We start from the raw sequence: 24641 nt of genomic DNA on the forward strand, positions 1-24641 counted from the left end.
TGGCCTAAGTTTATGGATCTAACCTGGGTTATAAAAGAGGCAAGGAACAGTCTGAATAAAGTAGTGGGAAAAAATTATAGAGGACGCTGAGAAAAAAGGGTGGAAAACCGAGAAATCTAGATTGGTTTTCAAAGTAAAGATAGACCACTTTAGTTTTGGTCGTTTTTCGCCCTTTTTTAGTGTTCTCGGGAGTGTTCTCCATTTTTTTTTGCCTAGGGCTTTCTTCAGCCTGTGTATTGGAGGCTAGCAGTAATAAAAGATTATTATGTACAGTGCGTTCAGTTGAGGTCTTAATCAAAGTTAGCTCGCAATGCTGGCAAGGTTTGGCGAGCGAGCGCATTTTGATCAAGGGAGCTGGAACTTCGAAGAGGCTTGGGAAGAGACGAAAAAGCGTCGTTGGGAGTAAGAGATAGGCTGAAAGTGGAGTGTCTTCCCGCCTGCTGTCTCCAGCTCCACCTCGCTCACTTTTCCTAAGTCAAAATGGCGTGAAATGTACTCGGTGGAGTACCGATAACTCGCGAAGTCTGCACTGCAATTAACTGGAAAAGTTCCATCAGCCGACCTTGAAAACAAAATGGGGTAGGATGAAAATAATTAACTGGAGTTTTACGGGTGACGAAGATACAATGATAGAGCCGATGGTTTGGTGTCCATAGTGTTTCCTAGTTTCATTGTTAAGACTGAAGATAACAGAAGTCCCCTCCACAACAACAACAAAAACAACAAAAAGCTAAAACCAAAACAGGTCATTTATTAAAGTATTCTTTCAGTTTCTACATACAGTATATACAATACAAAAATGACGATATTTGTCAGTGGGGATCCCAAGGGCAAAGAAATTTTGTGACCGAGGAAAATATCCGCTTAGTTCGAGCACTATAGCGACTTCAACTCAAGCTTTTAATCGAAAGCGAAATAACATCTGATGAGACCCGAATTTCAAGACATTACGTCAACTCTCGACAAAGCGAACAGACATTTCTTCCAGCAAAATAGAAGTCAAAATTTAAGAGCTCCATTCTTAGCTTCGTGCCAAGTGTAAAATTATTTTGTTGAGTTATTATTGCATTGAAAAGAGATTATCTGCAAGACAATCGAGGACAGTTAGTGAACGTCTGGCGCTAGCAAGACTCATGCTAGCCTTTCGTGTGGTTTTACTAAGATGTCAAACTACCAGGCACAGTTCTGAGCCCTAGAGCTTCTAGTCTTGCCTTGGAGATAACTTTCTAATTTGCCAAAAAATGAACCTTAATCAAGACAGTCGCCCTTAAATAACAGTCAACAACGACCTTTCATAATCAAAGGGATTATTATCTTTACATTTGATCATTTGTAAAAGTTATCGTATCTAGCATTACGTTATCTACCGTTACTTATCAATCCTAAGTCCAAGAAGTGTACTCTCCCAAGCTAAAAATAATGTTCTCGAGGATTGAATTTCAAAGTTTAAGGTCATTATTTGGTCTAAGAAATGTCGTTTTACTCCTCAGTAAGTTCGTGGGCTTGTAGGATAAGCCGTTCTTTAGAGTTCAGACCGTAGATTGTCTTGTGGTAAAATCTACAAGCCAAAATGGACAGAAAAATCGAGCCAACAGCACCAAACAAAATGCAGAAGCATTATTGTCCAAGGTTCCAAGGTGTCCCGCATCAGGAACTCGTTTGTGTAAGTATCCACAGCAGCTAATTCATGTTCACCTCTCAGAGGTACAAACTTGCCGCAAAGACAATGTCTCTCTTGATTTTGATGATACCTTAGAGAAACGTCAATACGAAGTAAAATTAATACAAGTGTTTCCTGGCCATGCATTCTTCTTTTAGGTCATTCGTGCATATGGATCAGTCGCAGAGGAAAGAGGAAAATTATTAGTTACCATCACATACACGGAATGGGTCCAGAGCTATTTAGCTTTTAATCTTTGTACGCATTGCCTATTTTCTTCATAGTAAGTGGCACAAAGTGCCTCCTCCCGGGTTGGAGGAAAAATGCCACTATATTTAGCCGTCATAAGTAACATAAGTTGTGGTAACATAAGCCCTTACCACTTGTGACCGTTCACGGGAAAACATCCGTTAAACGGGCGAAACAAATTTTGTCCTTCTTTTCTTATACAGACTCTCCAACCAAAAGCATTCCTTCCATTACCCTAATTACAATATTATCATTTTCAGGCTTCAATTTAAATGATTTAAAATACCTCGACATAGCACCTTTACCATGTAAGTAAAAAAAAAAGAGGAAGAAAAAGTACCTTCAGCAAATTTATTTTCCAGCTCAGTGTTTCCAATGGCTTTCGACGCTTGACACATCTGTCTTAAAAGTTCTTCCAGGCGACGCATGCAACGAATAACACTTCCTAAAAAAACAAAAGTAACATTTAATTTTAAGTCTTAATGAACTAATTCAACCGCCAGATTCACGTAGAATAAACTTAATACATTGACGTAGTCTCTTCCAGACGTTCAGTTAGTTGTGGCGCAGCGAGGAAATCAGCGCGCGAACTCTCGCCGCGCTTTTTTTTATTTTTCGCGCGCTGATTTTCGCGCTGTGCCCCAACTAACTGAACGCTCAAAAGAGGCTACCATTGACGGGACTGCATAATTCAACTTGCGTGACAACATTTTATTTTATTTTGCGAAAGCCACGAATAACCTGGAGAATCACGCAATCACTTGTTATACTTGTAAGCAGGAAAGTTTTGTCGAGAATCATTACCTTCAAATGCATCAGTCATTTTACAGATCTGTGAAAATGACGCTCCGTTTGCCCAAGCGAATACCACATCCATGATATGAGGTTTAAAGGACTCCACGTAAGTTTCCACGTCAATTTGAAGCTTAGCTTCTTCTGAAACCTTTCCGATACGTCGAGCAGATTCCTAGAAGGCAATATGCGATGTTAGAATTGAAAACATTGTAACGTAATGCAATGAAGGCAAAGTGAACAGCCACGATGTGTTATGTGCTAAAATCTACCAAAACAGCGACACGTTGATTCATTCATCAATGACTAGTTATGACTGTCTGTCTGTCTATCTGACAGACTGTCTGTCTGACTTACCAGCAGACTGATTACCACCCAAACAACCAACTGCTTGTCTATCTGACAACAAACCAACAGACTGATTGAACGACCGATTGTCTCACTGACTGACTGAATTACTGACTGATAAACAGTCAGCCTGTCTGACTGGCTGACGTACTGTCTGTCTACCGGTCTGTCTGTCTCTGCTGTCCGTCCGTCCATCTGTCTGGCCGAACTACCGACTTATTAACTGACTTACTGACAAACCAACTAATTGGCTGATCGTTTGTTCAACTGAATGACTGACAAAGTGATTTTTCGCATAAAATGCCTAAACTGACAAACAGTCGGACGTAATAGTCGACACCAACGCTCACTGACTTAGAGCTGTACTAGATGAAGCTGCCCATAAGATGTTTGGCTGTCTTATAGACAGACAGACAGACAGACAGAAATTACTAAGTAGATATCAAGTCAAGACCCATCGGCTATTGATATACGATGTAAACTATTCCTACCTGCATCTGTCTCAAGGGACCTGCCAACTCTTCTGTCAGTTTGGGCGATTCATCGCTCTGTTTCAAAGATAAGAAAAAAATCATGTGACTTTAATCAGACAATGTCTTGTAAACCCATGAATGCCACAATAAAACCAAGATGAAAAGAGTATTCCATGGAAACAACAACAACAACAACAACAAAGACAGCCTATGATCCTATGTTATGATCCTTTTCGATTGTCATCTAACTTTCTCTTAAATTACTATCTCAGTAGTCAGGTGACAAGAATATTGCAATTAGTAGGGGGGACTCCCATAAAAAGGACAGGGGTGCTCATGGGAAATTTTGAAAAGAGCCCAAAGAGTTACCAAGATCCTGTTTTGTGGGCGTGGTTTGAAATTTTCTTTTCACCCCTAAGAGGTGCCAATTCTAAAACAACACATTATCTCCTGTCATATTGTTTTCGGCTCAATACCCTAAAAGGTATCGCTTATTATATCCTTATTATTTGGGAGTCACCCCCCACCCCCCCCCCCCCCCACGAACTTGTCTTTTGAGTCAGAACTAACAAAATCCATGCCTACAAGAGGAAACCAGTTACAGCTCAAAACTACAAATACATAAATTAGTAGATGAATACATGACTATACCTTTTCTTCAAACACAAAACAGCTGAGCAACGCCACGCACTGTTGAACTGTAAGGTCGTTGAACACTCCATTGAAGATCATCTCTGTGAGTAAAAGCTCGTCTCCACTGCGAATGAAGCATAAAATGAGATTAATTTTGACATACGCAGGTTTCAGAGCCATTTCATTTCACTTTCACAGGTGCCAATTTACCAAAAAGTACACAGTTAACAAAATCTACATATAATTATGGGTTTTGGACGTCTTCGCATCACTTCTATCCTTTATTGAACTGAGATATTTTCTGAATGTGAAACTGCACAAGGGCAGTGGTGAATGTTGCATGGCTCAAGAACACAAAACAAGGAACCCTGCCAGGGCTTGCAACTGATCTCGAGATCTGACTGAGTATGATACACAAACAATTATCCCACTGCACCATGTCTTCCACTTGTAGTGAGGACTCGCACACGGGTTGAAATGTTAGGTTTTTTACCAACCTGCTAAGTTCACAAGCAACACGTCCTTTGAGCTCAATAACATCTGATGCCGTGGCATATCCTAACCTGAAAAAAAAGAAAACACACAAGGATGTTTTCCGTCTCATTCCACAGGGGTCTAGCCTGGTTTCTGAGGCATTAAGTGTCCAGAGGTATTTCTATTACTCCCTGGATGGGATCCTAGTCCATCGCAGGGTTACCCCCAGCAGTAATTTTGCCAATATCCATTTATACACCTGGGTGGAGAGAGGCACTGTGAGAGTTAAGTGTCTCGCCCAAGAACACAGCACAATGTCTATAACCAGTGCTTGAATTCAATCTGTTTGAAGCACATCAACCATTAAGTCCCCTTCGCCCCCTCCCCTGCAGTGGTTCATTAAAACAGTATTGCACACAGTTTCTGTCTACAACATCAACAATTCATATCTGGTTACCTTCTTAAGACTCGTTTCCTACACTTGAGTTCATCAAGTTGTAGGATTGTCTTTGTTCTCTTCAGTTCTTTCCTAACTGTTTTGATCTCAGCTAAAATCTATGAAGAAACAGAAATATTAGTTTCAAACCGACCAGTTGTGACTAGAACAAAAATGCAAATGATACAGTGGACCTTCCCATGAGGGGGCACCCTTTGGATCAAAAGTAGCATTGTTTGTGGCTTTGACCATGACTAGGTGTCTACTTAATTGGAGCTGTCTATTTGCCGAGGCTCAGCTGCAAGAAAATGACCAGTGCAAAGAGTGGGAAAGCAAATGAAAGTCAGAAAATGACTGATTTGAACTTTATTACTGGTTGGTTGAAAAAGGCCCATGCTCTTATTGCTAAGAGTTCACTTGACAATTTTTAACATAGAGCCTTACAGGTCCACAATATAGCCACATAGTGCTTTGGACACTTTATGTACCTATGATGCTAGACAATAATTATTATTTATTGAAGAGTGGAGAAAAAACAATTATTAACAAAATGTTAGAGATGTGTAGTCTTGTTTCCCATTGTGCACAATGGTCACAAACACAATGTTGATTGTTCACACAAAGCTTTCAATCATAAGACCTGGCACTGGCCCACTGGAACTCTGTTGAGTATTCTGAATATTTATGAATCACCAGATAAAACAGTTTTTAAAAATTTGGCCTCAAAAGGAAGTTGTTCTGGGCTATTTCACCCAAATTTAATAAGAAAACTTCATCATTACCTGTGCTTTCTTTTCACATAAGTTGTACAGTGACTCCAGTGAGGGATGCTTGTGTAGTGGATGAGTGTACATACGATGTTCTAATGTCTCTATTTTCTGTTTAAAAGCAAAAAAGCCACAGCATAAATCATCTAAATAAATAATATTCAAGGCTAGGAGTTGGAGGAGGGAGGGGGTAGTTTTACACAGCATTTGAGGGCAGAGGGCAATGAACTGTCCTTAAATTGGATGCTAGATCATCATATAATGTGTTAGGCAACCCATATGTCAGGTTGCCCCAACAATAGTGGTCTGTGAACAGGCTCTCTAGTTGAAGATGGGGCGAAGAGAGGGAGGGAAGAAAGAGAAGTGAAGAGAGAGGAGGGGAGAGAGGAGCCCAGTCCCCCTCAGCTACTTCACTGTTAGTCTAGCCTGTGTAGCAAGCATTCCTGTATGAGCGGAACAAAATGAGGCCACCCAAAAGAGTTTTTTGCATTTGGGCTGCAAGAAAAATGTGGCTTCACACGGCCCGAATTGCTCTCGTCTGATTTTTGCGTGGCCCGAATGCAAAAAACTCCTTTGCATGGCCCGATTTCGTTCAACTCGTACAGGAACACTTGCTACACAGGCTTCTCTCAGCCACTTCCTTCTCGGCCTTCAGACCCTTCCAGCTGGAGCCTCTTCACAGGCTACAATGATAGGTCAGTTCCTATTCATACTCCTGGGTTGAAAGGCAACGTGAAAACAAAGTATATATTGCTCAAGAACATGGTACAATGACCCAGGCTAGAGCTTGAACCCAGACTGCTTCACCTGGACCGGGTTGTTCAAAGCCCAATTAAACTAACCCAGGATTAGTGAGAATTTTGATTTGAGTTTTGTAACTTTTCAATGAGGTTTTCTGTTTATATTGTTTGTCCTTCAGTTTTGAGCTCGACTAAGCTCAAACTACACAAAACATAAGGAGTAAAAAAACATTTTTATGCAAGAAAAATTAATGCTTTGGTTAACTTTTAATCCTGCGTTAGTGTTAACTGGCTCTTGATCAACCCGGCCCTGGAGTCCAAGGTTTTTAGGTTAGTCAAAGCACCTTCCTCTAGGGGGTAGGATAAGGGAGGAAATGGCAAAATAAAGCTTTTCACAGAAAACCAAGAGTAAATCTGAAATCAATTTAGAACTTCAATTTAATAGTAACTGGGAACATACATACCCGTATAACAGATTTTAACCCATCATCTTTGATTCCCATGTCTTCAATAGGATCTAGAAAAGGCAGGCCATCTGGAAATCGTACTTTTACTTCCTTCAGAAATACAACCAGCACAAGTCATCTTAATTCTTTCTTATACATGAAAAAGTTTATCAAAAAGCATTTTAAGTACATCTATTGTGAGAAGTTGTGTTTTCTGAGATAATGAAACCCTTATTCTAATTTGCCTTGTACCTTTAAGAGGTAAAGACAGAAATGGCGGAACATACATGTATTTTGAATTGGGGGGGGGGGGGGGGGCTTACAAGTTAGTGCACTAACTTGTAGGGGGTCTAGAGATATTTGTAAATTATTTTTTAATGTATTTTTTGCTGTTCTAATATTTCTCTCAGATTGCACGGTTGTTGGTCAATCTTATTTTCAAGTTTTGCCACAGAAACGAAAGTAATTTATCGTTGAAGACATTCTTTAAATGTAGCTGTGGTCTTTCCTATTTTACCCATCTCAATGATATACAGGTATTGCAAAGTTCATCTCAATATGTTAGCTAACCTTTATGGATTTGCCAACACTCTGCCGACTGTCCAGTGACCTCAAGTCTTTGGGGATATACAACCTGACACTACTGATTGCCTTCACCAGATTCAACAAAATGGGTACCACCTAAATTGGCAAATAAAGTCCACTATTTTATTAGTAAATTAATTACCATTATGATTTTAATTTTCCGTTTTGTCTTTAGTTTTAGCTCCAATTTAGAAGATTCAAACACTCAAGCCTGGGTTTCACCACATTTTCAAACACCACATTCTCTTCTCAGTGTTTGGAAATGTGTTCAAATGCATTCTTTTGTGTTTGATATATTACATCAAAAGTTCAGACAGCATGTTAGAAAGTTGTGTTCTATAACCTGTGTTTAAACTGATAACCTCAGTTGTTACATAGCATCTAAATGTGTTGCAAGCTCATCAAACAGACTAACCAAGAGGACACTGCACCTCCCATAACAAAGTTGTACTCTTACTTAGCTGTAACAGAGAGGAGGAAATTAAGTAATGGTGCAATGCTTAACTCTAGGTTTAGGTATTAAATCTTACCTGCATCTCTCCTTTTTCGTCAGGTCCACATGGCAGTGGTGTATCTCCATCAGCTGACTTGAGTGACTTACTAGAACAGTTCAATAATGCCTCCACTACGAACAGTGTCTCACCTTGTGTTGGACCACTCTGATAAAAAGACAATGACTGTCATTATAACACTGGTTGTCAAATATTAAACTATAAAGAAAAAAAAATTAATTGCACGAATTAATCACTTTCATTCAAGTTTTTAATGAATGAATTATGGACTGCCGTACTGACTGGAAAATGGACAAGAACAAACACACAGCACAGTACAAATAAGTGTGCTTCAAGAGATTAAATGACTTAATAAAATTAAGTATTACCTTCTGATTTGCTTTCTTCTGGAAGTTAAGAACGACACCCCAGCCAAAATCACTGTCATTACTTTTAACCTGTAAAACATAAAATTGGGATGGGGGACAGAGATCAGAAAGATATTTTAATTTCACTAGATTTCACCAACAAATAATTATTTGCTGTTATCTGTTTATAAATACATATATTTTCAACAGTATTGTCCAGAGCCTTGGCAGTAGCAACCCAACCAAGCTTCATTTAGCATTCCTTCCTCATTCTGGACATCCTTAAAACTAGTGATATACAGGTGTATCATGGAGATAAAATGAGATTATTTTTGTGTCCAAGATCTTTTACAAAGAGCTTGGAGAACCCAAAGTACCACAGGCTTGCTGGCTTTTGTAACAGGTGTATATACACTCAGGCTTCTGAATCAATCCCAATACCACCTTACAGAAAAATCTTATTAACTTACAGACTATTACAACTAACAACGATCATAATTAATGCTGCAGGTCTTTGCTATTCACCTGAATTAATCTTCCAGGCTGCATAAATGGTAAACAGTACTTTGGTTGATGAATAAAAGCCTGAAATGAAAGAAGATGAAGGAAACGTCTTCCAGTTGATGACATAGTTGCCAAAGTTGACAAAAGTAAATTAACTGCCAGAGCAAGTTTGGAAAGCTGACATTTCAAAAGGGTTAATACTATGTACAGTACATGGTGCTTTGCCCACATTGCTTATCTATGATGCTGGTAATAAAATTATTTTAAAAATGCAAAGAAAACTAAAGGCACAAGTTTTGATCAAGAGCTGGATTATGCAAGAAAACATAATAATTTTATACTCTGGGAGACTCTCAAGCTGCCATGTTGCTGGTAGAATGTTTACAATGGAAATTACTTCATTAGCTGTTGCATGTAAGTGCATGGCAGTACTTACACATTAGCCAAAGAAAATTCTAAATATGAATATAGCATTTTTCAATCACTCCTTTCCAGCAGTGAACTGCAACCTTTACAGAAAAGCACCAAAGGACTTTAAGCAAGTTGAACAAGCTGGCATCTTACATGTATAACCACATTAACTTAGAGGCTACGTCACAGTTTGCACATCTTGAGAGTTAAGCTTAAATTTTTCAAGATTGTTGTTTCTAATCCATGTCAATCTTCTCCATCCTTAACCATCCTGGTTCCTTTGTGGTTTATTATTACCTTTTTCTATCTTATTAAATTACTATTTTCAGGATTCCTTCAATTTAAAGGTAATTTTGCACATAGCCAACATAACTCAAAATGCTGTTACTGAGCTTCTTTAACTTGCTTGATTAAGCTTTGGTCCAGTGTGAATAAACTACCCACCAGCATGTCATTCCCCAGTCTTTTCAGCTGTTGTCTAATTTTGTAATATGACGTAATGGACTCTTCATTTGGGATTTCAAAAGTGTCCCTCTGGGCTTCAAGTTCTTTAAGTTCTGCAATTATAAAAACAGGGAAATTGAATTATTTTATAGACTGAGAGATTCTGATGTACAGTTCATTTTACCATGAAACAAGTGTGCATGTACTGTAGCAGGTACTAGATTGTTCCTATGTTCTCATGGAGCGGTTTTTAATTGACTCTTGTGACCAAAACTAAAATAATCACGCTGGCCGATCACAAGGGATGCAGACATTCCAGTGAACCAGTCAAGACTCAAAGCAAATACAAAAACAAGGAAACAAGTTTTTTAAGGTTACAGTATACCTTCAGATCGGCAATTTTCTTCAAATTTGGATTTTTGGTTCAAAGTAATGATCGAAGAGTAATCTCTAATTTCTGAAAACAAAATTGAAAAAAACTCAATATTGGCGGAGAAATGGAGGTTTTACGTTACGGCCGGAAGTAAAAGTTCCCTCTTGATTGACAGCCCTATAACGTGTACGCAATCAACCGAGACTACTTTCGCGGGAATATATGGATACCACGAATTGGCTGGCTATTCAGATCCAAGCATTTTTCGTATTAGATGTAATTCTATTAAGTTATAAGTAAACATGGGCCACGGAAAACATTGTTTACCACTTTGAAAAAGCGAAGAACGAATGAAAACACATCAATGAGTGAGGAAGCGAAATTTGGCCTCGCGGATGAAGCTATAGCTATCGTATCAAGCAGGTGAAAAGATCGAGTCAAGAGTACAGAAAGATTCTGTAAAAATTTGGGAACTCGACAGCTATAACAGCGATGTTTACATTGACTCTTTTGTTGAGTCCGATACTGATGAATCGCCCAACTCATTGAGATCCATTGGAATATTATCCATGCACATTTGCTCCGCCGTGCTTTCTTTTGTTCAGTTTGTTCTCGTCGCCCAGCCACTCTAGCGTTCGTATCCTTTTTCGTCTTCCCCATTTTGCCAGACCAGCTTCAAGAAAAACTGAGCTACAGAAAAATTATCTCTCCGCCTTGAGCGCATTGCGAAACACAAGAGTTTTTTCGAGATTCACGCGTAAATTTAACCGCGAGTTAATGGTAGTAAATTTTCCAAGCGCTGATTGGCTCAGTTATCTGAGAACCCAGTTGAAGGCGTTTGTGGGCGGAGTTTGTTTGCGAAGCAAGAGATTTTTCTTAGCGCTGTTTTCTCAAATAAATTTTTTCGCTTGAAGCAGACACTTTAAAGAGTTACAACTCAAAGGGGATTTGTTTGATTGCCCTCAAATTTGGACAGTAGCTAGATTAACATATAAAAAACAAAAACGTGTCTGTGAATTGTTTATTTCGACATATTTTTTCTCCGAGAGCAATTTTTGTACGATCACTTCACATTTTTTAAATCCTATTTTGAAAATGTTCTGTAACTTTTTACTGCAATTGAATGTGGAAAAACGCAGACACGCTTTTTTAGCGCTTTTTGTCCTGAAACCGAGGAAAAAAATAAATTGGCGAAAAACAAAATTCGCTTTGACTTGTAGCTTCCAAAAGGTGATTAGGAAGTTCGCATTTAGTGGCTGTGAAAAAATCAGCACTTCATTTTATTTCAAAATTTTTGGTATGGTTTGATAGCCAGCTCTATAAGCTTTAATTTGATATAGGGGTTTAGGTATCTACATCTTAAACCGGACGCGCTACATCGCTTGGACGTGAGACACCCCTGAAGGTATACGGTAACCTTAAGTCAGTCATTTCCTGTAGAAAATGGAAAACCAAAGCAAATGTGAATTATACAATCATGTAGCAAGGGGGTGAGGAGCTGCTTGTTTATAAGTGCAGGTAACTGAGTGTGACCAATTAAGGTGGCCGAACACAGTTTTCGTGCATGCTTTTGCTGATGCAATTCAGCGCGCGCACAAGGACTGCAAGAAACAAACATGCCGTCAATAGAGCGATCATTTTATTTACTCAACACCCGCAGTATCTGTGCTATTTTTCTCTATATTTGAACGCAGTGTATTGATGGCTTTAGTCTTTTATTACAAAGATATATTAGAAAAGGTAACGATGCAAAGAACCCAGCAATTCTCAGCTTTTTCTTTGTTACCAAAAGAACCCAGTTAAATGCAGCACATGCGCAGCTGCTCGAAAAATTGAGACCGATTGCTCTTGCAGAAACTTGCCGATTTCTAACGATCCAGTTGTTAGAATTTCCAGAAATTTGGCAAAAAAATAGTTCAGAAACCACGTGAATGATCTATCAAAAAAAAAAATCTGAATTTTGACATAGGGAATTTTAAATAATTCAGAACATGTAGTGAAAATGATTTACGGTGAATTACGAAAATCGTCTATGTCAAAATCTTATTAGAACAGTGTTGACAGAAGGGATTTAAAGTCAATTTGTAGTGGGCAAATGATGAAAAAATCTAACGACTGGATTTTTTTTAAATAAACAAAAACCATTTTTTAAGCCTTGTTTTTAACCAGCCCCGTTGCCATGGCAACAGCACACACCTTAGCCAAAATGCAAGAATAAACCCTTCTGAGGTTAACCTTGACTCTTGCAAAAAACGGGCGCCAAAGCATAAATAGTTTAAAAGTAATGGTGAATTAGGCATAGGCACTTGAAAACTGTGTTCGGCCACCTTAACCAAAACTGAAAGCTACATGTATTGAGCATTGCTGATACTGTTCAACTTTTAAGGTGGTTCTAATTTTCATCCTAGCTTGATCGTTGCCATAAATGAAAGCTATTCATGTAGTGCTGTTTATTATGCACAGCAGTACATAGTTGTTGGTAGTTCTAACTTTTAAGTCTTGTGGGTGAAACCCTTTCGTACAACCATTTAAATGAAGGCAATGAAGCAGTACTTACTGTCAATCATGCCAGGTACAGATGCGTAATTCTGAAACTGATGAAAAGATTTTTCTAGCATAATCTCAGGATTTACTTCTTCCACTCTCAGCAAGTTCAATACCATGTTGTAAGTTAGATGGAAAGCACTGTTCAGCGGATCCGCTTGACCCTGTTCACAAGCAAATGCAAACGAGAGGAAAAAAAAGTTAGAATTCATATAAACTTTGTAAGGACCTTAAAGATCAAAGTGAAGGTGTGAGGACAGCCCTTCAATACTAAGAACATGGAGAAGCCAGTAAATAGTCATGATTCTACTAGTTTTCATACTTTTATTTCCATTTCTGAACTACAAGTACTTGTGCCAGGTTTTTCTCTCACACCCTCAAACCCCGTCTCCTGTGCTTTTGTTGATACTCTTGCCCTAATCACTTATGCAGCCACAAGTGAACAACACAACCATACCATTTGCTAAAAAACAGGAAATTTACTACATGTAGGTAGAGACAAACTCTTTCACTGTTTGAGTAACAGTCAAGATGTAATACATGCACGTACAAGTGATCAAAAAATTTTTCTTCTATATCAGTACCTTTAACAGTTCTTTTCCAACATCAGGTCCCATTTTTTCATCCACTATCAAAATTACGATTCCTCTGTCGTCAATGCCACGCCTTCCTGCTCTACCACTCATTTGAATGTACTCTCCTGATGTTATCTGAAAGCATGAAAAATGAAACACTATTCATTCCAGTATCTGAAATAGATTTCTTTGTACTATAGATCTTAATGGTTGGTGTTTATAAGGTAAAGGTTAAGTCTGCATACATGTACGAACCAGGTGGCCTATCAGGCCGAAGCTTATCCCGGTTTCTGTAGCATGAAGTGACTAGGAATATTTCTACTCCTCCCTGGATGGGATGTTAGTCCATTTCAGGTACCCCCAGCATTAAATTTCCTGGTACCTAATTATACACCTAGGTGGAGAGAGGCACTGTGAGAGCTAAGTATCTTGCCCAAGAACACAACACAACGTCTCCGGCCAGGGCTCAAACCCGGGCTGCTCGATCCGGAAATGAGCGCACTAACCATGAGGCCACCGCCCCTCCAATGGTGTTTATTAGAAAGGGTGTTAAATGATTATTTTTGTTAGTTTGTTAATCAAATTAACTCAAGGTTATTAAACTTGAAAAATATAATTCATTCAGGACTTATTTACAACTCTATCCTGGGGAACTGGTATTGACTCTGGATCCAGTATTCAACTTAGAAAATAAGCTAAATGAAATCGCTAGTTATGTTGTGCTCAGCTATCAACACTTACAAATCTAAAGTCTTTTCCATCAAATTTCCTTGCATTTGTAAACACAACAGTCCTTGCAGGCATGTTAAGGCCGAGGGCAAATGTTTCCGTGGCAAACAGGGCCTACCAAAACAACCAATACTAACCCATTAGCAAATGATATTAACAAATAAAATATAACAAAGATTGGTGGGACAGATTTCCCAAGATCAAATAATTTCGCATTGGAAATTATTTATTAAGACCATTAGTGCATTCAATCAATTTTATCCGTTAATCAAAAGCCAGCTCAAGCTATGGTGTGTGGTAACCAGCAACCATCCATGAACATCACTACATGTACTTTAGTTAATTTTTTTCACTCTAAACTTTACTGACAAATGGACCCTTTTAACTTCAGTATAAAACTACAAACTACATTGTATATCCAAGAATGTCAATAAGGGCCATAACCCATAACACCTGCTGTGGCTGAGCATGTTTGATGAGCCCTTTGTGTTATGAGTGAACTTGCCAATAGTTGATACTATTCACTCAAAAGGTAACAAGTCTGTTATGTGTGTGGAGATCAGGGCTACCGGTGACTCAAACTTAATGACAGCCTTGATATCCTCTAGTTGATCATTTTCTTCAGCTCCTGTCACCTATTTCCTTCAGAATATACATGTACTGATGACGTCATGAGAAAAATTACATTTTATTTTTGACTGCCTGGAAACATCAACCTGGTTACAGACAACTAACCTTGATTAATCCTTCTGAAAAGAGGATTTCAATGGTCTCTTTCAAAATTGGAAGAAGTCCTGAGTGATGGATTCCAATGCCACGTTTCAGAAGTGGAAGAACATGTTCCACCTAAAAGATTAAAAGTTCTTCAATTGAGTTTCTAAAAAATTATTCAATCGAGTTTCTCATGGGTGTTTCCCTGATTGCAAATAATGATCGTTTCTAGATAACAGCGGGGCTAAAAAAAAAAACTTGAATTCCAGCTTACTCTTCTAACAAACAGCTCTCAAATTTTGCTTACCCTAGGCAAGTCTTAGTTTACTTATTTTCTTACATGTATTTAGTCAACAGATGACTTACCTGGACCCTTGCCCATCAGGCAAGTGAGAATGAAAAGTTACTTACCCGGTAGAACCGGACAGCACTGTTTTCGAGCCTTGTGAAAGCATGAGTAATAATGCTACTCCAAGTTTGTTTTTGGTGACAAGCTCATCTTTTTTTTCGATCTCTGGAGGACTGATTTTCTAATTGATTCTTGATACTATTTTGTGTTTTGAAACTCAAAATTAGATTCTCTCATCAATTGAGTATTGAGGACAAACAGTTGGGAATGAAGTCTTCTCAACGCTACATTAATACAGGCTACGATATACACTAATGATCAAGGAATTGAAAATAACAATGAATCATAGATTTACACATTGAGTCATGAATGCTGTTAGCTTGGTCTGTCCAATAAGAGTGTATTCCCCTTGATGTTGATGTGTTACAATATCCCTTACCTGAGGAAGCATTTTGTCTTCATCTGATAAACAATCAATAGCATTGTTAAACACTTCTTCTACTAGCTTTTTCTCTTGACCTGAGAAAGTAACATGAAAAAAAAAAAAAAATTAACCCCAAAAAAGCATGAGAAATCCTATGTGGAGTGGACAGAGTACACTAACTTAATTGGAATGATATTGGCAGTGACACATCTTGCAAAGAGGTTCTTTTTCCACTGTTTCCAGACCGAACTCGAATTCAGAAGTGCTGGGTTTTATAGAGGGAGGAAAACCAGAGAACCTGGAGAAGAAACCTTAGAGCAAGGATGAGAACTAACAACAAACTCAACCTACATGGCACAAGGTCTGGGATTGAAATCTATTCAATAATTTGCAAACTCTTTGATTGTTATTCCACCAGTCCAAGCTATTTAATATCTCAGCAAAAATTTGATGTGTGTGTTTTGCTGAATGGAAAAATAATGTGTTGTTCGTGAAAATATCCATACCCCTTCCACATTAATTTATTTCCTTTGAACCAATGACCCCTGGAAAGCTTCATACTCTCTTTTAAAAATTATAGCTTACAAACCCCCCCCCCTCCCCCTTGAAATTGCTGTAAACCTTCCTTTGGGTGGGTATGGATATTTTCTTGAACTGCACAATGCTGACTATACATATTATATGAAGTTACAAGTGATTGAATTCTTACCTGAATTGAAGTCTAGTTTAGACATCTGAAGGGCATATGCTTCACATTCTTTCTTGCTGAAGCTGAAGATAATCACAGGTTGAAAATTCCTCTCCATGATCATTTTCACGATTTTAAAACAGTTTGAAGGACCTAAAACCAACAAAAGGTAAAGTTTGACGATACATGTATCTACATCTTTCAACATAAAGTAAAACCATGATTCCCTTGAAAATAATATATATTTGTCTCGGAAACATGAGAATCCATTGGGTGATCCTGAACTTAAAGTAGTTTACATATGCCCTAATATACACCTCCCATAAACTAGACAAAATGCTTGACAAGTGTAATACATAAATACTTATTTGTGCATCTGTACACGCTAGCATGTACTGGAAAACAAAACAAAATAGCATTGCCTGTAATAATAGTTCATTTATTTCCTTTTCAGTTAACTCAGGTGACTTTGGTTTTGATGATCAGCCAAAAATGCCAAAAGGTGAGGCAGCCAGACTGATCTGTATAGTGTTTTTGATAAGTAAAATTAACTTGTTTGATCAAAACAACATCATTCAATCAGGGCTTTCATTAAGGCCCTGGCATCAGGCAAATTGACTGGTTGTGAGGATGATTTTGCCTGCCTGGTTTGATCCTCTAAAGGAAAGTTTTTCTCAGAAAGAAGTTCAGTTCAGAAAGGTTTGCCTATTTGTGAAAACCAGATGCCCTCCTGCTAAAAACATGAATGGAACCCCTGACTCAATTTTTTTGTTAGATTTTAATTTACATGAGTTTATAAAGCTAATATAACACACCCTAAAAATTAATTCCTCATGAGTACGGTACCTTTTGTTCCTCCTTTGCGTCCTTTCAGTGATCCAGGGTCAGTTCCACCTTCTCTTATAACAGCCATGGCCTTTTGGAAATTTTCCTCACGGAACTCTCCCTGACGAACAACATAAATATCAGGTAATAAAGAACACCCTTACAAAATAAATCAAAATTGATGGTTATCTTTCTCCTTTCACCTGATATAGCCAAGTTTAGTCAGTCTTCTCAAGCAATCCAACCCAGTTAAAAACTTAAAAACTATGGTCGAAGTCAAACCTCTATTAAGCGGCCACCTACATCTATTAAATGGCCATCCCTATTAGGCAGCCAGTAATCAAAGTCCTGATGATGGCATATCTATTGCTTTTACCTCTATTAAATGGCCAGCCCACTTTAAGCGGCCACCATCCATTTCCCCAAGGGTGGCCATTCAATAGGGGTCTAACCGTACGTTGACTCAGATGCCATTATTTATACACACACATGTACCTTCTCATCTTCAACAAGAAAAAGTCCATCTCCGCCAGCGGGATAGATGTAATGTTGAAGAGGTGTTGGCCTGAAGTCTGTATACACTACATGGCATGGCTACAAGAAAACAAGTGAAGGTTTAAGCCAAGGTAAAAGTCTACACTTGTTCCTAGTGGTTCATCAGGCTGGCATTTATCTCTTATTTCTGTACCATGATTACACTAGAATTATTTTAACTCCCAGCCCTCCCCCCTCCCTGCCGGGATGAGATGCTAGTCCATTGCATGGTTATCCCCAATTAGATTCTCCAGTAACCATTTATATACCTTGGTGGGGAGAGGAACTTTGAAAGTAAAGTGCCTTGCATAAGAGCACAACGCAGTGACCCAGGCAAGGGTTCTAACTAGTACATGTACAAGTACATGAACTGTTCAGGATCAGTCCATGACGGCGAAGTATCCAAAAGATAAATTTCACTCAAGAAATTTCGCCTGAAATCTCATTTTGCAACAACTAAACCAAAACCAATGACGAGGGTACAAAATAATAAGTCTGCAGCACTTCATACTTTTGTTAAGTGTCCAATTTGTTATAGAACTATTGTTTGCATTCTTCAATGTAATTGGCTTAGTTAAGAAAAAGATTGCTATTCTTTGTTCTCAAGAAATGTTCTGATTGGTTAACTCTTTTCCATGGGACCCAGTTTGAGCAGTTGCACATAATAGGAAAATATTTCTGGCTAGGAAATAAGTACACCATACCTGTTTGTGAAGATGCGCAATCCATTCAGCAAACTGCCTGGCATTAGGAATGGTTGCAGAAAGGAAGACATAGTGTACATTGTCTGGTAACAGAATGATGGTCTCTTCCCACACAACACCTCTCTCTGAAAACAGTTATTTGTACTTATTATTATTTACAAACAAACTTGGTAAGCATTCAAGTCACAGAATTATATCAATAGTGATCTAATCTGACCTAAATATCTTCTCACAGTTTAGCAAAAACTAGCATAAATGTATGTGCAAACTTGCAAGAAGCAGCATTTTACTTTAAATTTCTTGTTTTTCTCCACGTTACTAGAATTTTACATAACGATGACTGTTACTCAATTGATGATGACTTTAATCTATTGTATTTTATAAATTATAGACCAAAGCTTGGCTTTAATGTTAGAATGCTTGTATCTTGCCATATATTGGACAGTTCAAGTGTAGTTACAGTTTGTGTTTAGTAGATTTATGTTTGATTTAGTTTGTATTAGAGTTCACTTAATTGAATCCTCAAGGGACACTAAGTGTGGTTTTCCGTCGGCTAAGGAAAGAAAGAAGTGGAAAACATTTTTCTCACACACGGCTGGGAGTCTGGGTACAGGTGTGCGGGGGGTTTCAGGTCACATGGCTTGTGTAAGGTTTCAGTTTCTGTTTTGCCATCCGCCATTGCCTGACATGCCCCACCCACCCACCCATGATGTACTTGTAGAATGTGTTAAGTTGAGGTGAAGTTATTCTCTAGCCACTTTTTGTGTCATAGTAAGACAATTATGTTCTTATGTTAATAAATGTCAGGCTGTGTGGTTCGGCTTGGCACGGCTCCCAGCAGTGTGTGACAAAGACTTTATCCTTAATCAAATGATAAGTTCTACGTGTAGATGCATACATCTTTTATATAGTTTTGGCCGTGTGACAATTTTCTTAGTGAATTTTTATCTTTTAGACCTTTTGTATTTTTACTTATGTGTTCTAATAACAGGACCTCCTTTGATACCAGTGTTTATTATACTGACGAGGTTATCCTACATAAATATTATTATTACTGTTATTAGTATTATTATTATTGATATTATTAAAATTCTCTATACCTTACTTAACTACAGTACCTACCTTTATCTCTCATGTAGTGAATTTCATCAAACACTACCCAAGCAACTTCTCTCATTATCTGTCATGAAGAACATAAAAAATTGAAATTTATTTAATGTCATCTTTGAGGCTTCTTGTTTAATGAGCCACACTTTGTTTTTGAGCAGAAATTCTTTACATTCTTACCTCAGAACCTCTATACAGCATATTTCTCAGAATCTTGAAGAAAGCATAGAAGTATAACTTGTCAGAATAAAAGGTATTGGGTGTTCATCACAACACTACAAAGTTTACATTGTAAGTTAAAAAAGTATTAAAAAAACCCTGAAACCTTGTATACTATCAACCATACATGAAGTGTGTTGTCAAATAACTTGTGATGATATAATTATTGTATCATAACCACAACAAAATTTCAGAAAAACTTTAGCTGAAAGTTTATTACTTTTTATAACTTAAAAATAGTTAAAACTGTCTACAAGATCCATAACAGAAGCAGCCCATTCAAGTACATGTACACCTTTGGAACACACAAATGATGCGCGCTATCCAAATATATTACACCAGATATGTAGTACGGGGCTGTCATTAAGATTTGAGCCACCCGTAGCCTTGATCTTCACACCTGTAACAAACCTTTTACATGTACTTTATGGGTGAACTGTATCAGCTGCAGGCTAGCAACATCAAGGGCTCATCAAACATACTCAGTCATAACAGGTGTTATGGGCTACGAACTTTATTCACAGCCTTTTAGCTAACAGGGTTGTATTGCCCAGCCATTATGCTTAGTAAACTCTTGAAAAGAATTTTGGACTCCCAACAATATTTATCCAGGTTGCATGATTTACTACACAGTGTTTGAGCCACACATAGCATAAACTGACATAGCTAAGACAAACAAAAATTACCATTATATTAATTTATTGAGTGTACTGAATAATTTATTACATGAATTTAATATAAATGTATGTACAATTACCTCTGTGGTCATGACCAGGGCACTAGCACTGGGATTGATTGTGACATCTCCTGTCATAAGGCCAACATCTTGGAATTCTTCGTATAACTCGCGATATTTTTGGTTACTCAGAGCCTTTAGGGGAAACACAAGAGTTACAGGCTTCTATGATAAGTTATGAAATTTTCTATATGCATGTATAGAATGTAAACTACTGTAAATTGTCCTCATCAATATCAACTGTCCTTACTGTCTACAATGAATGTTTAAACAAAAACAACAAACCAGTACATAAGGTATGATGTTCCAGATTTACATGTACATACGTATGTACATGTACAGGCCAATCACAGAGCAAAACAAACAAACAAAAAAAAAAACAGAAACTGGTACAAGCTGCTAACAGTGTTAGTTACGTAACCTTAAAATATTAATAACAAGCTACCTGCTTAACTTCTTACATGCATTTTGTACATTTAGAAGAACAAAGACAAGGTGAAACGTGTCTTTCACATACCTTTATCGGTGTAGTATAGATTACTCTCTGCTTGTTCTGTAGTGACATAGCAATGGCATACCTAAACAAAAATAAGAAGTGCTAACTAATTCTCATTCACATAAACTAATTACATGTGTATGTTTAGTTACTGTTTTAGTTACTGTACTGTATATGTATATGTTGCAGTTCAATATTACCCTTGGCACAATTTGAAATTTTCCTTTGTTTCAAAAACGTCATTAATTAGTAAATATTATCATACACCAGAACAAAGAAAAATACCAAATTGTAACAAAGTAAAATTGAGCCACAATACAACCACACATAAATCAAGTGCAAAAGGCACTTGTGAAGGTTGAGTATACATGTATGCACCTGTGCCAAAGAGGCCTTACAATGTGACGGCACAAAAGACTGAAAAAAAAAAATAGTGCTTCTCCCCCTAGATGGATGCCTCCCTCCCAACAGACCTCCCCAGCCCCTGAATTCTGTCAGGTTGACCTACAGCTAACTGGTACCAATTTACTCTCCTGTGTGAACAAGGGCACTGTGAGAGTAGAATGTCTTGTTCAAAAATGTGCAAAAAATGACCCACGCCATCATTATAATCCAGGCTGTGTCTCTGTTTCAAAATGAGTCCTCATGCAAAACCTTTTATATGAAAATGACTTTGATTTACGTGAAAATGAACATTTAGGCAGAACACATTTTCACATTAACGGTTTCCCATGAAAACGCATTTTGACACAGAGGCAAGAGCCCACTTGGAAATGGCCTATTAGCTTTTAAGCCTGAATTTTTCACAGAAATGTTCTTACTCTGCCACAACTGTTTTCCCAGCCGATGTATGTGCAGATACCAAAACAGACTGGTTGTTTTCCAGACATTTCAGTGACTCTTTCTGGAAAGGATCCAGAATGAAAGGGTATTCCTGGCAAGATATTAAACATAGAGGTTGTTTAGAATGGACAGCTCATTTCAGCTTAGTGGGCTAATTATACCCCACCACACCCCTCTGACACAACACAAACAAAAACCAGTCAGTGAATCTGTTTGGGTATCTTTGTAGTCAAACAGGATCTTCCTCTAACAGGAATCCTATAATGTATCAGTGCAATGTTCCAATATCAATTTACTGTTTGCTTGGGAGAGATTGCAGCTTTCAATTCAAATTTGCTTGATATGCTGTTAAGTTCCATTTCCCAACAATACAGATTTCTCATTGAAAGAACAACTTCTGGTTTGACTGTAACAAGGAAACACAAAATACCTAAGGGCTTGAGGAATGCGTTCAAGGCTGCAGAGTAAAACTGATCAACTGTTTACAATGGACCTTTTGGGCAATATGGCTATCTTTGAATTCCAAGTTTCAAATAGCTATTATGGGATACTCAGTGGGTAAATTAGTATGTATTTGTCCCTTAAGCATCCCATAATAACTATTTGAAACAATAAAATTATTCAAAATGACCAGGCCAGCATATCAAAGAAAAGGTTGAATCATTGCTTTGACATTAATACTGTTGTTGCTAAATGCTCTATTTTTGTGCTCCAATTTAGCAAACATGTCAAAAGAATCTGTATAACTTTAAACAAGTACATTTGTAAGAATGAAGATTTTCGACTAATAAATATGTAGATAACGGACTCATGGATCACCTGGAAAAGTTGACACACTTTCACTGTGTATGGCAGGGCAGGAAAGAAAAAATAGAAATCCACTCAACCAGTGGGCCAGTAAATTTTAGTTTTCACTTGCCCCCACTTAAATATCACTTTCCAATGTGGCTGCCAGTATGGAAATTAGAGGACAAACATGAACAAAGTATGCTTGGATTCCTAACTAATCCGTGCATTCAACCTAATGGTTAGCTACATGTAATCTTGCTAGTCTTAGTTTTGAAATAGTTTCGGACTGGAAATTATAATTTATCAAGCTGACATTTTTATTCAGACTCACAAGACTACTGAATGAGGCTAATTTCACTTGCCCAGCAGGCCACTGAACTACTATTTTCACTTTCCCAAGAGCAAAATTTACTTGCCCAGGGCAATCAGAGCTGGGGTTTTTCCCGCCCTATATACATGACCTAACATTTTTATGTCATTCGTCTTTGATCAACCTTGTATTTGAATTGTGCAAAAAAGTAGACATACATTGTATCTTGTTTGTACAATATGTGGATATTGAGTAAGTGAATAAATGAAACATATATTGTATTTTGCAAATATTATGTGAATCTATATAAATAACCAACCTTAGCAGGTTTTGTTGCCTTCTGGACCAAGGGAACATATTCACATCCTTCAGGTACTGCAACCTTTTCAATGACAATGAAAAATCTTTAAGTCTGGCTCAGTATAATACCCATGCCCACCCTAAGGAGGGTTATTGGAAATCCTAAGGGAGGAGGGGTATTCTCCAGTTTTAGCTGGGATATATTCAGTCATGTGATGTATATAGACCAATGGTGCATAAGTGAAATTATTGAGTGGATAATTTATAACTCATTATTATGTTATTGTTATGGTATCATAATTATTTCTCATGTTTCAAACTTCAATAACCATAATAGGCCACTTTCGACATATTAAAATTCAGCTTGATAGTGAAGCCCAGAGGACACAAACTTAAGAAATGAATAGACATGGTCATTCAATTTCTTTTGTTTGTGTCCTCTAAAGCCTTACTGCCAAGCTGAATTTTAATTTATCGAGAACGGTCTATTCAAATACTATTGCGGGATCCTTATCACTCAAGAGAGAGAAAGAGAGAAAAATAATCACACTCACCTCATGATTACATGCTTCAATAGTTTCAACACTTATTACATTCACACGAGGAATTGATTCCACAAGGCTGCATGGGAATAATAATGGACAAAAAACACAATTGTCTAAATTTTTCCTAGTTTCCTTTCACAGAGGTGTAGGATGTAAGAACCAGCTGAGTCTGTACCCCTCAATTTTTTGCCCTTAATCGAAGGATAACTTGAGAATTCAGGCAATTTTTAAAGGTATATTTGAGTTTTAAATGAAATCAAGTTTACCTTCGATAACCAAACTCAGCCAAATGGACTATGTCATATCGATCCTGAGCTCGATTTCGCTCCATAGATTCATTAAAAATCTTGCTCGATAAGCCTTATCTGAGAGCCATCATACATGGCATAGTATCACTTCTTACTAAACACATGAAGAATATGTCAAGAAATATAAAGAATTTAAGTCTTACCTCTCTAAATCGTCTAGTTTCGCTTTCTTTGCTCCAGACTCTTCCAAAGTGAGGTCGACAATATCCGGCGTAAAATCTCTTTTCTCCCCAATATGTGAAACATCTGTAGATTTTGATGGACCATCCTTTTTGTTACTGTTTTCTCCGGAATCGTCCTCGAAAACTGCAAATATATCGTTTTCACCAAAGGCGTCCGCCATGTTTCACGTGTGTGTATTGGGTAAGACCGCTGAGAGTGAAAATTTTTCAGGCGCGCGAAGGTTGTCGGGTATAAGCAATACACTATTGCCGCTAATACAACTCCGTAAGGGCTTCCGTTCTGGATGGGCTTATAAACGAAGGGGTTTATATCTGAGGGGGCTTGTAACCGGAATAAAAAAAAAATGTATCGAAACGAGCTGTAGCTGCACATGAAGTAAAAATTGACGTCAGTGTTTCATGCGTAACGAATTTCGTCACAACAATGTTATGACGAAATTCATTGTCAATAACAGTACAGACGCCTAACAAAAACTGACGAGAATTTGTTTTTTACAATAACAAAATGGCAGATATGGCAGAAGGGATA

General features: G+C 37.8%; 1 protein-coding gene across 1 annotated transcript; it reads right to left on the reverse strand.

The window, feature by feature from the left end:
• Positions 1–731: 731 nt before the first annotated feature.
• On the reverse strand, positions 732–24530 carry LOC145468093 (exosome RNA helicase MTR4-like). Its single transcript, XM_081451772.1, has 31 exons — positions 24074–24530; positions 23632–23698; positions 23097–23159; positions 21657–21769; positions 20857–20917; positions 20361–20474; positions 19565–19597; positions 19400–19457; positions 18278–18402; positions 17535–17633; positions 17061–17160; positions 16236–16367; positions 15542–15621; positions 14778–14888; positions 14055–14156; positions 13323–13448; positions 12752–12902; positions 9822–9934; positions 8988–9047; positions 8484–8552; positions 8134–8262; positions 7589–7699; positions 7037–7129; positions 5848–5943; positions 5087–5184; positions 4653–4718; positions 4174–4279; positions 3541–3597; positions 2714–2876; positions 2250–2354; positions 732–1751 (listed from the first exon to the last, which is right to left on the reverse strand). Exons 1-31 carry the CDS (start codon positions 24271–24273, stop codon positions 1699–1701), a joined length of 3054 nt encoding a protein of 1017 aa, XP_081307898.1. The 5' UTR covers positions 24274–24530; the 3' UTR covers positions 732–1698.
• Positions 24531–24641: the final 111 nt, after the last annotated feature.

The sequence above is a fragment of the Orbicella franksi genome, chromosome 14, assembly GCF_964199315.1.
Source record: "Orbicella franksi chromosome 14, jaOrbFran1.1, whole genome shotgun sequence".
Classification (NCBI taxonomy): Eukaryota; Metazoa; Cnidaria; class Anthozoa; order Scleractinia; family Merulinidae; genus Orbicella; species Orbicella franksi.

What these genes read in the sequence shown, in the direction of transcription:
- LOC145468093 (XM_081451772.1), bottom strand. Translation starts at nt 24,273, where the DNA reads ATGGCGGACGCCTTTGGTGAAAACGATATATTTGCAGTTTTCGAGGAC. An exon ending in TGCTGTATAGAGGTTCTGAG is followed by an intron (nt 19,458 to 19,564) that starts GTAAGAATGTAA and finishes TCTTCATGACAG; the next exon opens with ATAATGAGAGAAGTTGCTTG. An exon ending in TATGTGAAAAGAAAGCACAG is followed by an intron (nt 5,185 to 5,847) that starts GTAATGATGAAG and finishes GTTTCTTCATAG; the next exon opens with ATTTTAGCTGAGATCAAAAC.